Source organism: Dromiciops gliroides, chromosome 3 (assembly GCF_019393635.1).
Source record: "Dromiciops gliroides isolate mDroGli1 chromosome 3, mDroGli1.pri, whole genome shotgun sequence".
In the NCBI taxonomy this organism is placed as follows: Eukaryota; Metazoa; Chordata; class Mammalia; order Microbiotheria; family Microbiotheriidae; genus Dromiciops; species Dromiciops gliroides.
Genome location: NC_057863.1, coordinates 622,913,175 through 622,935,155, shown reverse-complemented (window position 1 = coordinate 622,935,155; position 21,981 = coordinate 622,913,175). Strand labels below are relative to the sequence as shown.

The following is a 21,981-nucleotide window of genomic DNA, read 5'->3' as shown; positions in this document are numbered from 1 at the left end:
TGTAGGACAGCAGGTACAAGGGCACAGAAAGGAGAGCAGGCTGGCTGTTGTTCATGAGGAGCAACAAGTAGGTCTTTAGGATACGATTGTAGAGTCTGGAAGGGAGTGAATGTCAGAAGACTGGACAGTAGGAAGGAGCCAGCGGCAAAGAGCTTTATATGCTAAACAAAGGACTTTGTAGTTGGTACCGCAGGTCATCGGCAGCCACAGGAGTTGATTGAGGAGGGGGGTAACGTGGTCAGACCTATGCTTTGTCAGCTGGATTGGAGGGAAGACAGACTGGAGGCAAGGAAATGAAGTAGAAGACTTGTCAGTAGTTCAGGTGAGAGGTGATGAGGGCCGTACACCAGAGACTCTGAGGGCAAAAAAGACAAGACTTGGTGACTGAATGAGTGTGCGGGGGAGTGAGACCATGGAATCCCAAATGACATTGGGATTGTCGGCCTGGGTGACTGGGACTCACTAGGGGAATCCAGAGGAGCAGAGAGTTTAGGGGGAAAGTAACGAGTTCTGTTTTGGACATGTTGAGTTTGAGACACCTCCATGATGTCCCCTTGGCGCCTGGTCACGTGGGACTGGCACTGAGGGGAGAGACTTGGGCCAGATGTGGTACCCTAGAAGTCATCCACCTAGAGATTGTAATTGACCCCTTGGGAGATGATGAGATCACGGAGTGAGATGGCGGAGAGAAGAGAGTCCAGCACAGAGCCTTGGGGAGCACGCGCAGGTAGTGGGAGTGGCGTTGATGAGGACTCAGCAAAGGAAACTGAAAAGGAGGGGTCAGACAGGGAGGAGGAGAGCCGGGAGAGTGGGGTGATGAAAGCAGAGAGAGGAAAGGGGCCTCTAAGTGGAAACGGCCGTGAACAGAGGCAAGCCGTGCAGAGATTCCAGGCCATGAAGGCTGGGAAAAGGCAGTCAGGAGGTCATTGGTAACTCAGGAGAGGGCAGGTTCGATGGAAGGATGAGATCAGATGCCCTCTTGCAGAGGTTTAGAAGCTCGTGAAGGCACCTAGTGTAGATGGGAGGAGGAAGACCGAGGGTGTGCATAGAAGGCTTGGCCATGGCACATAAAGTCCCACCTCTTCACCAGGGAAGATGGAAGGAAAGAGCCCTTGGCCAATGGCCCGGTTCTTTGGCGAGTCCTTAGCTTAGGGGGGGGGAGGCACCGGAGTGTGGAAGAGGAGAGAGTGGGATAGAGATCTTAGCGAGAAGTAGACGGATAGCCTTGCCACAGGGAGGGCCAATTTGAGCTGAATGGAAATTCCTAGTGGACCTAATCAGCTTAGTTTTCATGATGTCCCAGGCTCTGTTCAGCAGCACCTTTGAATAGGAACAAAAGATGCTGACAGTTGGAGGAGTCTGGGGCTGGGGGTTGGCAAGGCTCAATCAGCAATAAGACAAAGCAGTAAGAGGTTCAGACAGGCAGTAGCGTAGAGTTTTCACTGTTTCGTCAGTGGATTGAAATCGAGAAGGAAGAGTGTGTGGCCTGGGAAGAAGGGAAGCACGGAAGGATTCATGGTCACAGCTAAAAAGGAAGAACCAAGTCAGGAGGTGTAAGGGAGTAGGAAGGGTAGAGTCCTCAGAGACCGGGATGAAATAAGAGAAAGGGGAAGTGGGGAGCTGGTGGGTGGTCCAAGTTAGGCACTAGAGTCATTTAGGGAGGAGGAGAAGGCTGCCCTGAGGGTCGGTAGGGGATGATTGCCAGCATCTACATTGGGTGATGGTTTTTGATTGAAGGAATTTCGGAGGAGACGTTACTCAGCGATTGTGGTAGAGGTGGGGAGTCTGGATGCAGCCTTGGGGAGCAAGAAGTGGTCCCCCTCCCCCAGGCAGGCCAGGGCTGTATGCCCGGCACTGTACTAAGTGCTAGAAATACAAAGAAAGGGGGCAGCCAGGCCCTGCCCTCAAGCAGCTCCTAGCCCAGTGGGGGAGACCCCTGCAAACAACTGTGTGCAACAAACTGCATACAAGAAAAATTGTAAATGATCAATAGGGAGGAGACACTAGAATGAAGGCGGGTGAGAAAAGGCTTCTTGGGGAAGGGGGAAGGGGAAGGAAGGCAGGGAAGCCCAGAGGAGGACAGAACAACTGTTCATAGGCCCCCTGTGAGCAGATGAAGATTTTACCAGAATAGTGGCAACATCCAAAGAGACGGGGCCTATGGGAAAGATGTTACAAAGGTGGAATTGACAGTCCTGGACAAGAAAGTGGATATGGGGAGTGAGAGGGAGGGAGGAATCAAGGATGACCCCAGGCTAGGAGCCCAATGGCGGTGCCCTCCACAGTCACAAGTAAATGAGGAGAGGGGAGGTTTGGGAAGATGTGGGGGACCTCGACTTCTAGATGTGTCCAGTAGGAAGGTGGAGATGGGAGATCCGAGGCTGGAGGTCAGCAGAGAGCTGAGAATCATCAGCATCGCGATGGGAGCTCATGAGAGGGGCAGGTGAAGTAGGCTAGAGAGAGAAGAGAAGATGGCCCAGGTGGTGCCCTGAGGGGCACCTGTGATTATTGGGCATGAGGAGTGGTCCAGGAGAGAGAGGCCCTCCACAGGCAAGAGGAGGCAGTGGTGGTGTGGTGGTGGTGTGGTACTGTCAGATGGCAGCATACACTGGCTCAGCAGAAGGTCCCGGGGTGGGGGTGGGGGCCCAGGCTGGTGGTGGCTGTGTCCCTCTCACTCGGGGAGGGGAAGCAAGGTGAGCCGAAGGCGGGCCCCTCTGGGGGGGCTGCCAGAAGCTCCTGGGGTGGTGGGTGTCTGTCTGGTGTGGGCCATAGCTTCCTCACAGCTTGTTGGCTCTCTTAGAAGGGTGTGTGCTTGCCTCTGCTCTTGGCTGTCTTCCTCTGTTCTGTTCTCCTTTGTGCTCACTGCACGCTGGTTTTCTCTCCCTCCCTCTCTCTCCCTTCTTCTCTCAGTGCTCTGACTCTGATAAAAAATGTCACCTCTGGACAGCTGTGGATTTGGGTTTCTTCATCGTGATGGGGGTCATTGGGGGCCTCCTTGGAGCCACATTCAACTGTCTGAACAAGAGGCTTGCAAAGTACCGTATGCGAAACGTGCACCCGAAACCTAAGCTTGTCAGGTATCTGTGCTGCTGCCTTCTCCTCCCTGACTGGTGCAGCTCGTTTAACTTCATAGGAGAGAGTGGAGCCAAACGTGGAGAGGGATGGGGGCTCCTGGGAACGTGTCCTTGGTGCCCCCAGTTGGGGGCTGCATGCCCCAGATGTAAAGTCCAGTCTGAACAGCCTCAGCCACAGGACCAGCCATCCTGGGGTGTCAGACAACAGAACAAAGCCCAAGTTGGCAGCTTGACTTACATCAGAGGATCTGATCTTTCAGTAACTATATCTCTGGACTCGTGACATGGGAGCTTAGGAGAGGTCAGCATGTCATTTGGGTTCTGCAGGGCTCTCCCACCTTGGGGTGTAAAGGCCTAGCCCTGCATTCCTAAGATCTGGGCATCAGTCTCCGTTAGTGTGTGTGGCTGATGAACTGCTGCCCACTGCCCTTCCCCACGGTCTGAGCACAGGAAGCAGGTGCCAGAACTGGGGCTGTTGGAAATGGAGGGGAGGGGGTGGGGGAGTTTTACTAGAGAAGGATTTTCTGAGACAGGACTTTTTTAAGAGGTCTGTTTTAAACCAGGATCTGATTTGTGTTTTGTCACAGAGTCTTGGAAAGCCTGTTGGTGTCCCTGATGACCACGGTGGTGGTATTTGTTGCTTCCATGATTTTGGGAGAGTGCCGGCAGATCTCCTCTGCTAGTCAGAGTGGGAATGACTCGTTCCAGCCACAGGTACATGCTGTCCCTCGCCACAAGCTCCCCATATGTCCTTAGGGGCAGAATTCGCAAGTGTCTCCCATGCCTTTGCCTAGAACTAAGACGAGCTCTCAGGCTTAGGTAGAGAGCCTTGCAGGAAGCCTCAGCCAGTTGTAACCCTTATTAGAGAGTGCATGCCCAGAATCCTCATCTGCTTTTTTTTTCCTTGTGAATTGGGTTGGATACCCGAGATGGAAGAGAACTAAATGGTGCAGGCCCCTTTGTATCCCAGACAAGCCTACAGCAGCACCCACCCAGGTGAGGGGCTTTCTTCTGCTTCTCCCTTGAGGCCCAGCTTAGCCTATTGAGCTTTCCAGTCAAGGGCCCCAGAGCTTTTGATGTTTGTATCTCAGAGGTGTTCTCCCTCCCACTCTGAAAGACGAATGCCCAATTCTGCATGTAATGGGTTTATCTCTCTCATCGTGGTTCAGCCTAATCGCATCTCCGTGGTGTCCTTGATATGCCCCATGATGTCTAGGACTCATCCCTGAGGAGGTAGATTCCCTCACGTTTTGTTCTTAATCCTCTGTCAGCCTGGTTTAACAATCAAGTCTTTGGCCAGTAGGTATATGGTGATGCCACTCTTTATGGAAAATGGTGGAGTCCTAGCCCCACCTTCATGAATCTGCTTCCTACTCCCTCCCTCTCTACCCTGCTAGCCCTTGGAAGTGACTGGAAGGTCACATAAGACCTCCAGGACCCTTTTTCTGTCAGTCTCTTCAGTGTAGCTCTGTGATTCCCCCCCAGTAAGCAGCTGGAATGCATCAGAACACTATTCAGGGAGGAACTGATTGTTGGGGTGGAAATAATGGGAACTCTAGGGGTAGGTGAGAGCTTGTGATAGTGAAGGGAAAGGGAACATACGCTGGAGAGAGAGCAGATTTCAGACTTTTTCCCCTGTCCCAGGGAACGACAGGTAAGTTCCCATTGGTTAAAGTTCTGTAGGGAGGAAGTCAACTCAGGAAAGTCAAGAGAGAGGAAAGGAGGGAGAGAGAAAGGGAGCTTGAAGGCAGAGAACGAATCCCAGTGAGGAGAGAAAGGGTGCTAGGGTGCTGATTAAAAAGAGCAACGTGAAGGCACCAGGAACCACCAAGTTGGATTTTCAAAAGCTGTAAGTAGAAGATGGGAGCATGGGCAGGACAGTTTGGACCCCTGGTATTTCTTTTTTTTTTTTGCGCGGGGCAATGGGGGTTAAGTGACTTGCCTAGGGTCACACAGCTAGTAAGTGTCAAGTGTCTGAGGCCGGATTTGAACTCAGGTCCTTCTGAATCCAGGGCCAGCGCTTTAACCACTGCGCCATCTAGCTGCCCCCCTGGTATTTCTTAGTAGCAGTGGGGCAGAAGCTTCTTCCCTGGACCTAAAGTAGCTCCTTTGGGTCAAAATGTGCCCCAGCCCCTTCCCCTACAGATCTGAGCCCCCTCCTCTTTCCCATACAGCCTTCTGTCACTCCTTAATACCTTAATACATAGGGTTGGTTGTGGGCCACCGAAAGATGAACCCACCAAAACAACGGGATGTTTGAGCCAGTGCACGCCCTGGGAGCATATGGGTACAGAGAGCCTGGGTTCTTTTTATTGCTCATCTTTCCCAGCTCCATAAGGAAGACAGCTTTGACTTCAGTGTTGGGATTGCTTGCTTTTGAGCACCTGGCTCTACGTTTTGCAGCCCACCTCTTATGTAGTGAGAGCTCCCAGGGTGTGCCTCTGCCACTTGGCCATCCAACATCTTTTTGGTTCCCCATCATCAGTGTGAGATTTAAAATTGGATATATGAGCATTAAACTCCCTCTTTTAACTTTTCCCTTATATATCTCCCAGACCACTAAGAAAAAAAAGCCTCTGAGCTTTAATCAGTGAGGGATTAGTTTTTGTTTGTTTTTTTGCAGGCAATGGGGGTTAAGTGACTTGCCCAGGGTCACACAGCTAGTAAGTATCAAGTGTCTGAGGCCGGATTTGAACTCAGGTCCTCCTGAATCCAGGGCCAGTGCTTTAACCACTGCGCCATCTAGCTGCCCCTGGGGGATTAGTTTTTATTGCTTGGGAATTAATTAAATCACAAAAGGTGATACCAGTTAGGGAAATAGGAAAGTAGAAATATAAATGAATAATCTTAGTTAGATCTAAGCTTAGTCTATATTCCTTTATAAAACTCACCAAATCCCAAACTGCCCGCCAGGCGGAGAACCAGAGCCGAACACCAAACGTGTGCACCGCCATGGCTAAGCTGAAAAGCCAGAGAGAGAGAGAGAGAGAGAGAGAGAGAGAGAGAGAGAACTTCCGTTCCTCCCTCAGTTTTAAGCTGGCTGCTGGAAGTTCGTTGCAGACTCCTCCCCAAAAGGGAGGTCCTTCAAAAGCCGCTTCAGTAGCATGCGCTCAACTCTCACATGATCCAGCTAAAACTTCCGGTTTTTACCACATCAGGTTACTTCAGAAGACGTGAACTCGAGCATCAAAACTTTCTTTTGCCCCAATGAGACCTACAATGATATGGCGACACTATTCTTCAATCCCCAAGAATCTGCCATCCTGCAGCTCTTTCACCAGGATGGTGAGTGTCCAGGGCCAGCCCATCATTCACCCCCACCCCAGGCTGAAGAGCCTGTACCAAGCTGGGCTGCTCCATGGGAGAGGCACGACTTGTGAACTGCCCAGAATAAGGTCCTTGAGATACCGAGAGGAGGCAGCGCTTGCTCTTTTGTCTTACAGGCACTTTCAGCCCCATCACGCTGGCCTTGTTCTTTATTCTCTACTTCTCACTCTCCTGTTGGACCTATGGCATGTCGGTTCCAAGTGGCCTCTTCGTGCCCTCCCTGCTCTGTGGAGCTGCTTTTGGACGCTTAGTGGCCAACGTTCTGAAAAGGTGCTCTGTGTGCACGTGCATGCACGTGCATGTGCATGGATGTGTTAGAGAATAGAATGTATATCTTCCCCTGCTCCCTGCCCCAGCAACCACACAGTCCTAATTCATGTGTCTGACCTCATTCCTAACCAGCTACATTGGACTGGGCCACATCTATTCAGGGACCTTTGCCTTGATTGGTGCTGCAGCTTTCTTGGGTGGTGTAGTCCGAATGACCATCAGCCTTACAGTCATCCTGATAGAGTCCACCAATGAGATCACTTACGGGCTTCCCATTATGATCACCTTGATGGTAAATACCTCCTCTCCTCTTCCTAGTTAAGGGGTTAGTTTACTTTCTGCCTGGATTCTCTCTAGTCCTTGTTTTGTGTTGCAGGTGGCCAAGTGGACTGGGGACTTCTTCAACAAAGGCATTTACGACATACATATAGGACTGCGAGGGGTGCCGCTTCTTGAGTGGGAGACAGAAGTGGAAATGGATAAGTGAGCTGATGTTTCTATCTTATCCCAAAGTTTTTGAGTAGAAAATTCCTCAGATCAAAGGGTTGAGGATGGAGTAACATCTGGGCATATGGGAAAGACTTGTGGGTTTAGAACATCCTGAAAATGGAATAGGAAAATAAGTTGTTTAAAAAAAAAAAGCTTAATTAGGGGATAGCTAGGTGACTCAGTGGATAAAGCACTAGCCCTGGAGTCAGAAGGACCTGAGTTCAAATCTGACCTTAGACACTTGACATTTACTAGCTGTGTGACCCTGGGCAAGTCACTTAACCCTCATTGCCCTGCAAAAAAAAGAAAGAAAGAAAGAAAGAAAGCATAATTACAAAGACAGCACAGAAACTTTGATAGCCCAGTGTATTCTTAGGTTTGTGTAGCAACACCAAAAATTTCCCAGCCGTGATTGTTCAGACTTGATGTATCCTTAGTTTAAAATGGTGACTCTTTTAGACACATCAAAAAAGTAAATAAATTATAAGGTGAAATGATTTTATCTGTACTAGTTGTGGAGAAGAGAATATTGAATAAATAGGAGAAGTTACAGGAAACAAAGTAATGAAATCTATGCCCAACAAAAAACAATGCTTCCAGAATAAAAGGGAAAGAAAAAGATTGGGAAAATGTTTTCCTTAAATATGTCTGATGAAAATCTGACATTTAGAACCAAGGAGGAATTGACAGAAATTTATAAGAATAACATCCCTTGCCAATAGATAAGTGGACAAATAATATGATAGGCAGCTCTTAAAAAAGGAAATTCAGCAAGCTAAAAAATTGTTCAAACTTTGCTTATAATCAGAGAAATTAAAATTAAGACAATTTTGAATGACCATCTTTTTCCCCTTAAGTTGGCAAAGAACTAAAAATGGTAAAATTCCATTTTGCTGGGCCTATGGAGAAACAAAATATACTGTTAGCTGATGGAACTGTGAATTGTTCTGTTCTTTAGAGGAAGGAAAGTGGTAAGAAACAAAAGTTATAAAACTTCATCTTCTGTGATTGAGAGACCCTATTCCTAGGACCATGGCCTGGAGGGGTTATTGACAGGAGGAAGTCTAACTTAGTTTATAAACACACACAAAAAAACATTTCAACTACAGAAATTAGTGGCCAGCTTGTCAGAGTTTAGGAATTTGTTTTCAGTCATCAAAAGTCTATCAAAGTATTGTACAAAGTTCAGAAAACCGTTTATGAAACAGCATTTGGGGGCTTTCTGTCTAGGGGAACAACTAGTTTTTAACTTTGATTACATGATGTGCATGCAGATAAAACCAGTCCATTTTACAGAATTTGCACATATGCATATTAAAATGCTGCATTGCTAGCAAGAAGACTGTGTAGCAGACTGGTAATCCAGCCCATAAACTTATGTTTAGGACAGCTCCGGCAGATAGCCATACATGGAGCTGGGAGAGATGATGTATCAGTGAGATTTTTAACAAAAGAAGAATCGAGGCTCAGGGTCATCTACAAGATGACCCTAATGAATGTTGAAATTAACCCTGGTGGGAAGTTGTTTAGTGCCCTGTAAGGCTCAGTCTCCTTTTAGAAATGCAGCCTCTCTAATGAGGTTGCATGTCTATACCTTCCCAGGCTGAGAGCTAGCGACATCATGGAGCCTAACCTGACGTACGTGTACCCACATACTCGCATCCAGTCTTTGGTCAGCATCCTTCGAACCACAGTCCACCACGCATTCCCTGTGGTGACGGAGAATCGGGGCAATGAGAAGGAGTTCATGAAAGGAAACCAGCTGATCAGTAACAACATAAAATTCAAGGTAAGAAGAACAGGTTTGTGTTAGGAAAAGGGAAGAGAAAAATTGGGCCACTTGTCCCTCAAACTGCTTTTGGAAGTTGTATGCTGTATATGTCTGTGTACTTCAGCAATCTGTGATTTCATTGGCATGAAATCTCTCTCCCACTGAAGAGAAGAAAACTTTGTTATAGCAATGGGAGAAGAAGTATAAAATCATGACTATTTCACCCCCAAAATTGGATCTGAAAACTTTTACCCCCAGAAAGTCTACACATAGGAAAATAAACGAAGCCAACCTTTATGACTCGTAATCTGTTCACTACCGTGAGCACTCTCTACGTCTGCAGGGGTGATTTTCTAAGCCTTAATCACACACCAGGACACCACCAGGAGGGTCCCCCTTTCTTCTCTGGTGATGCCAAAGGACTGCCTCTTTCTACCCGAGTTCCCATCCAAAGCTGAGTGCTGTGGAGGTTTGGCCAAGAGAGACAGGGTGTAATCCTTCCCTTCCCAGAAATCCAGCATTCTCACAAGGGCTGGTGAGCAGCGCAAGAGGAGCCAGTCCATGAAATCCTACCCATCGAGTGAGCTTCGTAACATGTGCGACGAGCACATAGCCACAGAGGAGCCAGCAGAGAAGGAGGACCTCCTGCAGCAGATGCTGGAGAGGAGGTGAGATTCCCAGCAGGCTCTGGGGGACGACGAGCCAGACCGTCTTCCCCATCTGCTGGCAGCTGCTCGGCTGTTCTTTCTGCAGGTGGCTTCATCCCTATTCTCGCAAATGAAGCGACGAGTTGTCTTCAGGGACATAGAAAGCTCCCTTTTTGCTGATGCTATGAAATGACTGCTGGGTTCTCTGGAGGTTAGGGTAAACCCGAAGTGTTTACTGTTTGATTTTTGTATAACAGATACACGCCCTACCCCAACCTCTACCCTGACCAATCTCCCAGTGAAGACTGGACCATGGAAGAACGCTTCCGCCCTTTGACCTTTCATGGCCTGATACTTCGATCACAACTCGTCACTTTGCTGGTCCGAGGGGTTTGTTATTCTGAAAGTCAGTCGGTGAGTCATAATGGATTCTGGCATTCTGATGGTTAAATAGGGGTGAGAGGGGATGTGAGTGCGCTCCCCAGGAGGGAAGAGGTGGATCATCAGTGACTGGGGTTTTATCACGTTCCTTCCTTGATGTGTGGGCTTTGAGGCCCACACTTCCTCCCGGTGTGCTCTTTGGGTCTTCTTGGAGGTCTCTGGGCTTGTGCTGTTGGGATTTTTCTTTTTTAATGACAATGTCTGCCCTTGGATTTCTAGTATGAAGGGATTCCCTTACATTAGCTTTTTCAAAAGAAGCCCCAGTGTTCTGGTAGGGAGCTTTTCTCCAGTGGGCATGGAGAGCTGGTCAGTGTAACTCCCTCCCCCGCTCCCCCAAGGCCTCCTGCACATTGCCCTGCTGTAAGCACTTCCAGAAACCCTTGGTATGCATTGTATGAAGGCAGGGCCCGAGGGTTCCTCCTGCAGACTCAGCTCCGCAATCTCTTGCTTCTGGGGTCTGGCTCTAGGTCCACACCAGGATTTTTCTCTTCAGCTCACAGAGCTTCAGAGTCGGTGTGGGGAGACACACATTAATGATATCAGGCCAGATTCCTAGCTTTTATGTCTCTCACAATGCAGAGTAACTGTTAGTTTAGAACTTCATCACGTGTATGTGTGGAGGAGAAGGAGCATCGATTTGGAGCTGGGTGGGGCCTTAGAGACCCCCGGCCCCAGCTTGTCTCCCCTCCCCCCCCCACGCCCCCGATGCCACTTTGTAGATGAGGAAACTAAGGCCCATCAAGGAAAGGGGGGGTGGTAAGATCAGAGGGTTAGGAAATGACAGAGCCAGGACCCGAGCCCAAGTGCCATCCTCCAAAGCCAGCCTCCTTCCCAAGGTACTCTTGCCACCTAGTGTAGTAAGAGATAGGTTGGGTGAGTAAGATGCTCCTTATTGGAACACGGGACCTTTCATAGCAAGATGGACGTGCACTGCAAGTCATCCAGGTTCTCTGGCCGGGGAGTCATGGGATGGAAGCCATGTTGGAAGTTGACAGTGATGTGCTGAGGAAGACTTTTTTTCAATGTCTCAAGTTAGTGGGATGGAGTTGTGGCATAGTAATGTGAGATATGGCATCATCAGTGGGGTGAGCCTCTTTAGAGGGAGTTGTTTGATGTAGCACTGTCCTGCTTTGAACTGCAGAGTGCCAGCCAGCCTCGGCTCTCTTATGCTGAGATGGCCGAGGATTATCCCCGCTATCCGGACATCCACGACCTGGATTTGACCCTGCTGAACCCCAGGATGATTGTGGTAAGAAAGGGCATCTCTTCAGGACTCCCCCAAGGAGGGGGATTTGGAGGAGAGACGAGATTGGCATCAGAGGGAGGACTCAACTAGAATGAGTCGGTCTCGGGCACTGCTTCTTGATGGGGGGTCTCTTAGGTGTGTTGGTGCCTGGTTTGGAGGGAGGGGTCCAGATATGGGATTTCATCCCTGCCTTGAAACACATCAGCTTCACCTTAGAGGTCCTTAGCAGGCTAAGAAGTGAAGTGACTTATCGGTGGTCACAGGACTCACATGTGCTAAAGGTTGGGCCCTAGCCCAGGGCTTTGGGATTCTAGGACTAGCCCCCTTTGTCTCCTCTACACTTTAGGGCCTTTTTTCCGTTTGGGGCCAGTAGCAGAACGTACCTGTGGTAATCTGTGTACACTTTTGTTCCTCAGGATGTTACCCCATACATGAATCCATCACCATTTACAGTCTCACCCAATACGCACGTCTCACAAGTCTTCAATCTATTTAGAACAATGGGCCTCAGACACTTGCCAGTGGTGAACGCGGTGGGAGAGGTGAGTCCTCATGACTCCTGTGTTCTGAGCCAGGGAGAGGGAGCTCGTGGATTGAAGCTTTCCTTCGTACAAGATACATACAGAATGGTTGTGGGCCCTGTCTTTGTGGGGGGAGGATAATGTAATCTACGATGGTCATCCATGATAAGTGCATTAGAGGGTGTATAACAAAGCAGGATGTGAGTTCAGGAGCGCTGGGTGAGGGCATGGCCATTGCCGAGAGAATATCAGAGCAGCTCAAAGCTGCCTGTCCATAACTTGGGCTCTGCCACTGAGGCCACTGTTCCCTGTGCAGAAATTAGGCTGAGAGGGCAGACCCTGAGGTCTGGGCACTCGGGACGCACACAGGCACTCAGATTAACTTGTGTTACAAACAGGACCTCATGGCACTGATGGGCGAGTCATGGGCTCTGGCAGTTTTCTCCACGATGTGACATGCCACCTGAGCCTCGAGTTTTTGATAGGACGGAATGAATACCTGTGGTCAGGGGACAGATGGGACTGATTCCTGTGACCTGTGACTGTTCTGTGCTCTGCACCCTCCCTGGGGTAACAGCAGCGACACCACCAATGGTCCGTGGCATTCACTTGCTGAACAGTCACTCCTGACTTTCTTGCAGGGTATGGCCTTGGGGTCAGAACTCACAAGGCCAAGGAGGCAGAGGCAGGGGCATGAGCATGGAGGTGGGAAACTAGAAGGCGCATTGAGAGGCCCATAAGTCAGCAAGTGTTTAAGCTTCTACTGCAGCCTGGGCATTTTGCTAGACACAGCATAAAGACAGAATGAAATACCATGTACGTAAATAAGTCCATACGAGATCGATACAAGATAATTGTGTTGAAAGAGAAGTGAGACAGGTCAGGAAAGGCCTGATTTGGAGGGGGTGCTCCAACCAGGGGTTCTGAGAGGCAGCAGTGAGGAGGAGGAAGGCGTGGGGGCAAACAGGGGAGGCCTGGAGTTGGGACGTGTGAGGAAAGGCTGGACTGCACAGGGTGGCAGAGAGGGAGATGGTGGCCAGGGGCCAGGGCATACAGAGCTGTGGATGGCCCCAGACCCCTGTGTTTTACCCCTGGAGCAGTAGGAGGGCACTGGGCCTAGGAGGACGGTATGGTTGGGCAGGAGGGTGCAGGGACACTGGGATATGAGGCTGCAGACACGAGCTGCAGCCACTAGAGATTCGTGATCAGATCAGTGACCTAAGCAGACCTCTCTGTATGGAAGCTCAGTCAGACTGAGGTATGAAGGATGCATTGAAGGGAAAGGGGCAAGAGACAGGAAGGGCTCTCTGCTGGACAGCCAGCGGAAACACCTAGGGCAGCCTGCATCGACCAACCTTACCACATGTGGCCAGCAGGCGTCCCCAGCTTCACACAAGCGGCAGCCAGGTCGGGGCCACAAGAGCCATTTCCCGAGTGAAAATCTTGTTCCCCATTGACTAGGGACACTTTGGGCCTTTTATCTTGTCTTCTTTCAGGCTCGCTTGTCACTTACTCTTTGTTGGCCCACACTGCTTCTCGATTATAATCCTTGCCCCACAACTGTCTCCTAGCCTGCACATCCATTTGAATGGGAGAATCCCCTCTCTGATGCTCTGGCACTTCTCAGAGGTGCACCCAACTGTCCTTGTTGCTGGCCGGCCATTGGGCATGATCTCTTAATATCAAGGCATTCTGTTGGTTGGCAGCTCTGCTCACATGGGTTCGGTGATAGAAGGTGGGAAATGGAGCTGTCCAGAATATAACTGCAGGTAGTAAAAACCAGCTAGAATTGGGTCGATGTAGGGCAGGGGATGTTCATCACTCCTGGCTACCAGTTGAGCTATTGGAAATCTACTCAGTCAATAAACATTTATTAAACATCTACTAGGGGGACCAAAAGATGTATAGGTTTTTCTCTGATCTCTCTATCTAGAAACTGGACCTTTCCTGGAATGAGTATTTCTTTTTTTTAAATATTTTTTCTTTCCCCCCCAATTACATGTTTAAAACCATTTTTAAACATTTGCTGGTTTTTTTTTTTAAGTTTTGAGTTCCAGATTCTATCCCTCCCTCCTTCCCTTCCTGGAGACAATAAGCAATGAGATGTAGGTTATGCACGTGCATTAGCCTGATGTTATTGTTATTATATAAAAAAGCATTTCATTGTCTCCGGGTTAGGGATCACATGAGAGGATGCATGACATTGGAAATTGTAAAATGCAAAGTGAGTGTGTGCTGCTGTAATCAGCATTAGGGTTAACAGTGGCAGCAGCTTTATCTTCCCCAAATTATTCTGGAGGGGCGATCCGGTGCCATGTTTGCACATCTTACCTGTGAGTTCCTCACCATGACTTTTGGTCTTTTTTGCCTCCTTTCCAGATTGTTGGGATCATTACCAGGCACAACCTGACCTATGAATTTCTCCAAGGAAGACTAAGACAGCACTATCAGACCATCTGACCCCCAGCAACTCACCCCCCAACCACAAAGCAGCCCCTCCTCTCCTGGAGAGAGCCATGGGGTGACTCATCGACATTCTGCCCTGGACCTCTGCTCTCCCAGGGCGCAGAGGATGCACCAGGTGGTTTCACTCACGTGCACGCCGGAATCGTCTAACGTTTTGTTGGTCAGAGATGTGAGGGGCTGTAGAAAACAGCAGAGGTGCTGCATAGCAGAGAGACTTCCCCTGGCTGGTATCTTCTCCTGCCTCTCTTGCTTTCCTCCTTGCCATCAGATATTTGCACAGCCCCCAGCTCTTCCTTCAGCTCTGCCTGGGCACCGGAGGTTCAGACCGATCCCTGCCGAGCCACGTCCTACCCTCTGCAGGGGGATGCTCGGAGCATTTCATCCTGTGCACTCCTCATTGCTGCTTCCCTTCTGCAGCCGATGCCTTAGTCGAGGCCAGGGGATCTCGGCTTTGGCAGGCACTGTCCTACTGCCAGCTAGAAAATCAAATGAATTACTCATTTGAGGAAGTGAGAACCTTACAGAAACTCCTTCTCAGTATGTGATTCTTCACCTGGCCGTCTTCTCTTTCATTTTTAAAGACCACGTTCATGCTTTCTTGGGGCCAGCTGACATTCCAATGGTGGCCCCTGGGCTTGCGTTTGTTGCTGGCACTCTCCAGAAGCTCAGTGGTTAGAATCTTCGTCCTGGTGTTAGAAAGGGTTTAGTCTCACAGTGAGGATGTCAGTGTGTGCACACCTTCAGCAGGGAGGCAGTCAGGGACAGAGCTGCTTCCTGCCACCCACCTTACAGTACCCCGTCACCCCCCACCTTGCCAGTTGCCTTTGGTCCTCCTTCGATTTAGTCTTGTCTTGACTATGTGAAGCTAGTAGATGGGATTCTCTCAGACCCTGTTTCCTCTCCAAAGATAACTAAGCAAAAGCATCTTTAGCTCCATCAGATTTCTTGGTGAAGCAGCCCAAAGGAATTTAGCATCACCCAAAGTTACCTAAGATCAGGGCACCCTTGGGTTAGATTGTCTCACTTCAGTCAGAAATTAGGTAGGGTTTTTCACGAGGGCAGAAACTACTTACCCGGGCTAGAGCTTAATCTCCTGACTGAGTCTTGAGTGTCTTGAGTGAGAGAAATGAAAGGTGAGACAGACCCTCCCCATCCTCCTCTTCCACCATGGGGCTGTCCCCCTCCCACTGAGGGCTGAGGGCCTCTGCATCGGGTGTGCCCCAGCTGCATCCTCCTGAGCCACGCTCACACAGGCTCCGTGGTCCTCACTTTGCCCCCGAGTTCTGCTGGCTGCGCAGGTAAAAGTCACCCAGACTTCTCTCCCTTCTTGATAGTGCATAGACTTTAGCTTCTCCTCTGTAGAGGCTTTGCAACCTCATCTCCTCTGGTGGCTGTTACACACTTCTTCCAGTTCCATTGGAGTAGCTCCCTGTCTGAGTGAAATCAGGCATTGGTGACCAGGACTTCTCATTTCCCTCTGCTGCTGCCTTGCCAGCCTTCTCTTCCAGATCCATCGGCCCACCCGATGCTTATGTTCCCTTTGACCCAAGGTATGACCGGCATGCTCCGGTATTTTAGTTCTTTCCTCCTTCCTTGAAAGTAAGCTGAGGGCTTGCTTCAGCTCCCATCTTCCTCCATCACTCCTGTGGAGGCTTGGGCTGATGTCCCAAAGGTCTGACGCTCCAGTTTGTGAAGTGGGGTCAGTCCTGGCTTGTAGCTCATTTCTTATAATCAACACATTTGAAAGTGAATTTCCCTAAAGAGCAAGGTGCTCTTGTGAATCTTGTGCATCTGCCTTAGATTCACGCTACCCAAGGTTCTTTATCACTTTGACCAAAATTACTGTAGCTTGTTTCTAAATTGCTCAGTTTTTCTGGACATGGTGGAGAAGAAATTCTCCATCTTCCAGGAAATGTCTAGGACCAAAACACCAGATCCCTTTAAATTGGGTATCTCTGTCTGATTGTGAATTCAGATGACTGCTGTGGCCAGCACCGTTTTAACCTGTGAAAGAGTCCAAATGCCGCAGTAGCATAATGATTTTTCATTTTCTTTTTTCATTTTTTTCTTTATTAAAAAAAACCTCATTAAGATTTACCAAGAGCTTTGGAAACCTATTGCACTAGAAGGACTGCACAGCCCAGGAGAGGAGCACTCTCTTGGACAGGAGTTGGTACCCTCACGTTTTTCCTCCCATCTCCCTCTCACAACTAAAGTGGCAGGTTCTCCTTTAAGTCTGTCTTCTCATCTGGACGGCAAATCCATAGGGCTTTGCTTTGAGGCTACTCCAATGCAACCATACTGGCACTTTCCATCCCATTGCACAGACTGTCAGATCACGGGATCACACATCACCAGGAATGTGCAATCACATGGCCTAGAAGCAAATGATGGGACCAGGGCCATCTGAACCAGCCAAGACCAGAGCAGCCCAGGTCATCCTTAATGGAGGACACCAGACAATGAGTGGCCCAGAGCTCTCGGGCCCCACATTCCGATTCCTGACTTTGTGTCTTTGGATAAGCCCCTTTTTGAAGGCCTGCAGGCGACAGCTTCTCCACCTACAAAAGAGGGAATGTGGATTTCACTGCTGCAAGTCACCACCAGGCATCTGTTCTGTGGAAGAAACCAGCATTTGACACCTTGAGCACAGCCTTCCGGCACTACCGGCTATGTGGGCTGGTCCCTTAACATGAGCACTGCAGTGTAAGAGGATTTCCTTTGGCTTTTATCCCCAACCCGACATTCCAGGATTCCCCACCTCCAAGGTTTTCTCTCACTGGATGTGGGAGGAAGACAAATAATGAAGCCCCGATGATGACCTAATTAGATCACTTGCTTATTTTAACTAACAGTTTCTGACTTAGAGGTGATAGCGAAATGAGATTGTGTTTCTGGATATTGCTGTCTGTGATGCTGTTCTGATGCAGATCTAAGCAATGATGTGCGCCCACTGATGGGATGGTCTTGGGGAAAGGGCTCCTGGGGCCCTCCTGAGAACCTGTGCAGTGTTAATGTGCAGTATTGCCTTGCAACAGTCATTTCAATGGTAACATTTTTTTCTGTTTGCACTGTTTGTTTATAAAAATAATGTAACCTTATTCCATTGTGTATATATAGTATTTTTTTTAATTTGTACAAAAAATATTTTTATTTGAACTTTTGTCACTTGGAAGTCCTTATTGTAACCATAACATGTCTGAAAATAAAATGTCCTTGTCTGTCCTTCACTCCAGTTTCTGTGATGCTTTCTAATTATCTTTTTCCTTTGTAGTCAATACATAAAAATTATGCATCTAGTTTTGTTGTTGTTTGTCCTTCGTTCTCAGAGGACCAATGACATCAGGAGGGTGTCTTGACTTGCAAGTGGATTGGATTTAAATGAAGCAGAACTGTGCAAAGGCATCAGCCTCACTCCTCTAGTGCCAAGACACAAGCCAGGATGACTGGTGATAGCCCTGGGTGCCAGGGGAGACCATGGCCTTTTTATTCTTTGTTTTGCTGTTGTTGTTGTTTTGGCGATGTGGCCTTTTTAAGGTCAGGTCTTTCCCAAGTCTCAGTTTGTCTGAGACAACACCCATTGAGCAGTTAAAGACTAGATAAGAATGGAGGCAAAAGATGACCTTGTTTGCCTTTCCCAAAAGAATCAATCATCAAAGTGGCATCATGTAGACCTGAAATTCTGCCAGAAGTATCCTGGGCCCCAGAAGCTCTCTTCAGGTTTTACTCAGAGTCGAGGATCAGTTTCAAGAGGCCAGCTGTTTCATCTCATTCCTGAAGTTTTTGTAGCCTTTGGCTACTTACTTCCAGCTTCTTCCTACTGACTGAGACCATAAGGTCTGGGACATGGTGATGACTGAGTTTCTTGTGACCAAAGTCAGAAGAACACATTGATTTTACTTGTCCTACAGTTGCAATATTCTATAGTGTATTCACAAGTGTGTTCCACTTGGCCAGCCCCTCTGGGTTAGGCTTTCTATGTCAGGAGCCTCAAAGAATCCAACTGTCTTTCAGTAGCCAAAAAGGTTCAAGGATTTCCCCCATGTATCCCTATGAAAACAAAAACAAAAGGCCTAAGAAAGGTAGGCTGAGTATGGGTGTAAGTGTATTTCATTTAGTCCCTAGAATTGTACACCAGGATTTATTCTGGCAGACTTAATTATGGAAGTACACATAGACATTTTAAGATGAATACATTTGGGGGCAGCTAGATGGTGCAGTGGTTAAAGCACCGGCCCTGGATTCAGGAGGACCTGAGTTCAAATCCGGCCTCAGATACTTAACACTTACTAGCTGTGTGACCCTGGGCAAGTCACTTAACCCTCATTGCCCTGCAAAAAAAAAAAAAAAAAAGATGAATACATTTGCTTTGCTATCACTGCTGGTCTCTGAAAAACTAGGTGAGTTATGAGAGAGGTTATGGTCTTCAGAACTCATGGCCTATAAACCTGAGGTGACAAAACAAGATCAGCAAAGGACATCAGGAGATAGAGGAATAGGGAGCTGGAAAGGACATTAGGGATCATGGTGTGTAACTAACCACCTCATTTCATGGAAAATACTTTGTCACTTCCCCAAGGCCAAGGAAGTGGTCACCTGGCTGACTCTTTGGGTATGTGCATGCCTAAGTCATCCATGACGAGGGTGGAAACCCTACCACCTCCTCTCCATAGCTGTTCAAGGGTTTTATTACCCTAAAAGTCCTTCCTTACTTTCAGACAGGATCTTTTTCTACTTTATGGCAAAGGTGCTTTTCCTAGCTGGGTAGCATTGGCATCCCTGGGAGGTGGTAAGCCTCCAACTGTCCTAGTCAGTGCCCTATTCAATAATGAGTTTGAGGGAACTCTTAGTGATAAATGCTCATGATTTCTACCTACTGTCCCAGATGAAATGGATAAGATAACTCACTATCCCATGTCCTGTCTTTCACTTCCATCTAGCACTGAAGGAGACAAATGGCTACTGTATTTCCTTCACCTCCAAATTTCTGAACTTCCCTAAAAATAAGGGTGCTAATACATGTCTCCAGCCAATGTCTGCTGCCAGAGAAATTCAGTTATTTTACAAGGACATGGGCAATTTATGGGCATGGGGCAATAAAGGCATAATAGAGTTGCACCTTCCTCAAGGGTATGCTGCAAACTCATAGAGTGGAATAATTAATTCAGCCATGTGAGATCCCTTGTTAAGGGAATGTTGATTATATTTTAAAGTTTAGGTGTTAAAATCCAAGAGGTTATTAAGCCCTTTTAAAGCTTCATTTACAACTCGATCAGAACACCCAAATGAAACACGTTTTTATTCTTTTATTCTGCCCTCAACTCTAGTTCTATTCAATAACTGAAAATAGTTGTCAAGCCAGACCAGCCCCAGCAGTGAGTTTCCATGAAGCCTGCCTGATGTTTATTTGGCTCCCAGCATTGCCTCGTTTGAAACGTGTGTTCTAAACCTCGTATGTAAAAAATAAAATAAAATAATGGATAGAGAAGAATTGCATGGAAAGGCAAAAACCACACAATGTTAAATATGAAATACATTGGCTGCAACTGGAGAAAAAGTGAGCTCGAATCAGTCTAAACAAATAGCTATTATGTTTTTCCTAGCCTCCATAGATATGCGACTCCTTGGCTGATTGATTTGTTTTGTTCTTTAAAGAAATTGTGCTACCTGACAGAGTAATTGGAGTAGACCTCAATCCCCCCACTCCCTCCCCCTAGGAAACAAAGAATCACACCAGCCCGAGATTGTTTCTGTCCACGGTGCTGAAGTTTATTCATCCTTGAACTGCTTAGGATTTAAATTTAGATTTAACGAAGGTGCAAAAGCCACCATCACAGCATTTTGTCTACATTCAAAATTATATTTGTGAAATGAACAAAGAAAGCTTTAGCTTGAACAAGGAGCACATTCAAAGCCCAATTTTCTGACAAAAAAAATGGACAAAATAAAGCCAAAGTCCCAAAGGATTTGAAGCTTATGTGGGTCTGACTGGGTCCAGCACACGTTTTCCTCTTCGTACAGTATCTTCAGAACTATAAAGAGAGGATAGACATGTTTGGTTAGCAATATCCCAGCTAGATGACCTAGAGAAACTAGCATGAGATTGAAATATATGACATGCCCAAAATGGGCAAAGAACCCTTTATCCATGATCCCTTAAACTATTTTCCTCTAGCATATTAAAATGGTTCTCTGGACTTCCAGAACAGTTCAAACGATAAAGGGTGATTAAAGAAATCTTTATCTAGTCTATTCTATTGTGGACTTTTATGACTCTGAAAGAAAGAGTAAGGCTGAAGACTTTGTGCAACTTTGCTTCACTTAAACCCAATTCACTCAAAAGTGGAGATGTCACCCATCATCCACTATTTTATTCCAACATCATGACGCCATTGGTCCTTTTCAGAGACCAAGAACAAACAACAACCACGACAACCCATTCTATTTGATCCTTCAATCTTATAACTTTGGAGAGGAAAATAAATTGAAGTCATTCACATTATAAAACAATTTGGTCCTGGGAAAGTTTTAATTCCCTAGTACATCTAGTGATGCTCACCTCGTTGGAGAATCAAGCATGATTTTTCTAGCTTCCTAAATATACTGTAGTTACAGATAATCCCAAAGGTGAGAATCATTTATTTCAAAGGGAGCAAGAATCTAGTCCATGCATCTGTTGAGGATTTCACTTGATAGTGAGCCCCTCAACCTCTGCTTGAATTTTAGCAAGGCCATATATATGTCTCTTTTCTCCCTATCCCATTCCTATTCCCATTCCCAGATCTCCTTACCCTAAAACTGTTGCAGCCAAGTCCACTTTGGGCTCCTATTCTGTCAAGTCTGCCCCCAAAGCAGCTGGAGGACCTTCTCAGACTTCGAGGGGAAGTCAAGAGTGCCCGAAGCTTATTCTTCAGGAGGGCAGATCTCTCAGATTGCTCCCAAGTGCCCCGGTTGAAGGCTCCCTCCCGTTGGACTGGGCTGACTTCCCCACTCCAGGAAGAGAGGGGGCTAAGTGCTTCCCCAGCCTCATCATTCTGCTCATTAAGTCCTTGTGAGGGCATGACCTCATCTTCTAAAGGTATCTTGTCCTCCAGGCGGTCCAACAAATTCTAAAGACAAAAAGGGAGACAGAAAGAAAAGGAGTTTATGAGTTCCACTACATTGGGGAAAAGTGACCCAAAAATGAACACCGTACCAAAATACCTCCCCTACTGGCTGTCATCCCTGACCAGTCTCCCTCAGGTCCTACCTTGAAATCCGCCAGGTCATTATTGGACACGGGATTGGCTTTGGTTCGACCTTGAAGCTGCAAAGTCAGAAGGAGGAGGATGCTGATGGAGATGGTAGTGAAGGAGCCCATGCTGTGATTGGTCGTCAATCTCAGTCAGTCAAATAAATGCTTGCTGTCTCTTCTCCTTCCTCTCTGCTCTTGGTCTCCTGACCCTGTTCTCTTATGCCTCCCAATCTGCCTCTTTGCCTTTTTATATCCCCTTCCAGCACCCTGAGACCGCCCCAGGGATGTACCCCTCCCCATTCTGTCACTTGCAGTGATAAAGAACTGGAGCGAGGAGCCAACAGAAGATGTCCTTTTAAAGTTATCACTCCAGTGCAGACTGTCACAACCTCATTGTAGAGGTGGCTTCTGCACTTCAACGGTTGTCACAGCCTCAGGAACCCTAGAGTCACATTCTTGTTGATTTGGCTCAAGAGGTTTCACACTTTGAAGGTG

General features: G+C 47.8%; 2 protein-coding genes across 2 annotated transcripts in view; one reads left to right on the top strand and one right to left on the bottom strand.

The window, feature by feature from the left end:
• CLCN6 (chloride voltage-gated channel 6) overlaps positions 1-17,482 on the top strand; it is a 36,000-nt gene extending 18,518 nt beyond the window's left edge. The window contains exons 12-23 of the mRNA XM_043994846.1: positions 2,911-3,077; positions 3,662-3,788; positions 6,233-6,359; positions 6,518-6,671; positions 6,804-6,963; positions 7,048-7,154; positions 8,763-8,949; positions 9,442-9,599; positions 9,836-9,992; positions 11,161-11,268; positions 11,682-11,807; positions 14,166-17,482. Coding sequence (XP_043850781.1) covers positions 2,911-3,077; positions 3,662-3,788; positions 6,233-6,359; positions 6,518-6,671; positions 6,804-6,963; positions 7,048-7,154; positions 8,763-8,949; positions 9,442-9,599; positions 9,836-9,992; positions 11,161-11,268; positions 11,682-11,807; positions 14,166-14,246 — 1,659 coding nt within the window. The 3' untranslated portion in view covers positions 14,247-17,482. The remainder of the gene's footprint in view (positions 1-2,910; positions 3,078-3,661; positions 3,789-6,232; positions 6,360-6,517; positions 6,672-6,803; positions 6,964-7,047; positions 7,155-8,762; positions 8,950-9,441; positions 9,600-9,835; positions 9,993-11,160; positions 11,269-11,681; positions 11,808-14,165) is intronic.
• A 3,492-nt stretch (positions 17,483-20,974) lies between these two features.
• Positions 20,975-21,620, bottom strand: NPPA (natriuretic peptide A). Its single transcript, XM_043993851.1, has 2 exons — positions 21,502-21,620; positions 20,975-21,361 (listed from the first exon to the last, which is right to left on the bottom strand). The coding sequence occupies exons 1-2, from the start codon at positions 21,610-21,612 to the stop codon at positions 20,975-20,977; spliced, it is 498 nt and encodes a 165-aa protein (XP_043849786.1). The 5' UTR covers positions 21,613-21,620.
• Between the last annotated feature and the right edge of the window lie 361 nt (positions 21,621-21,981).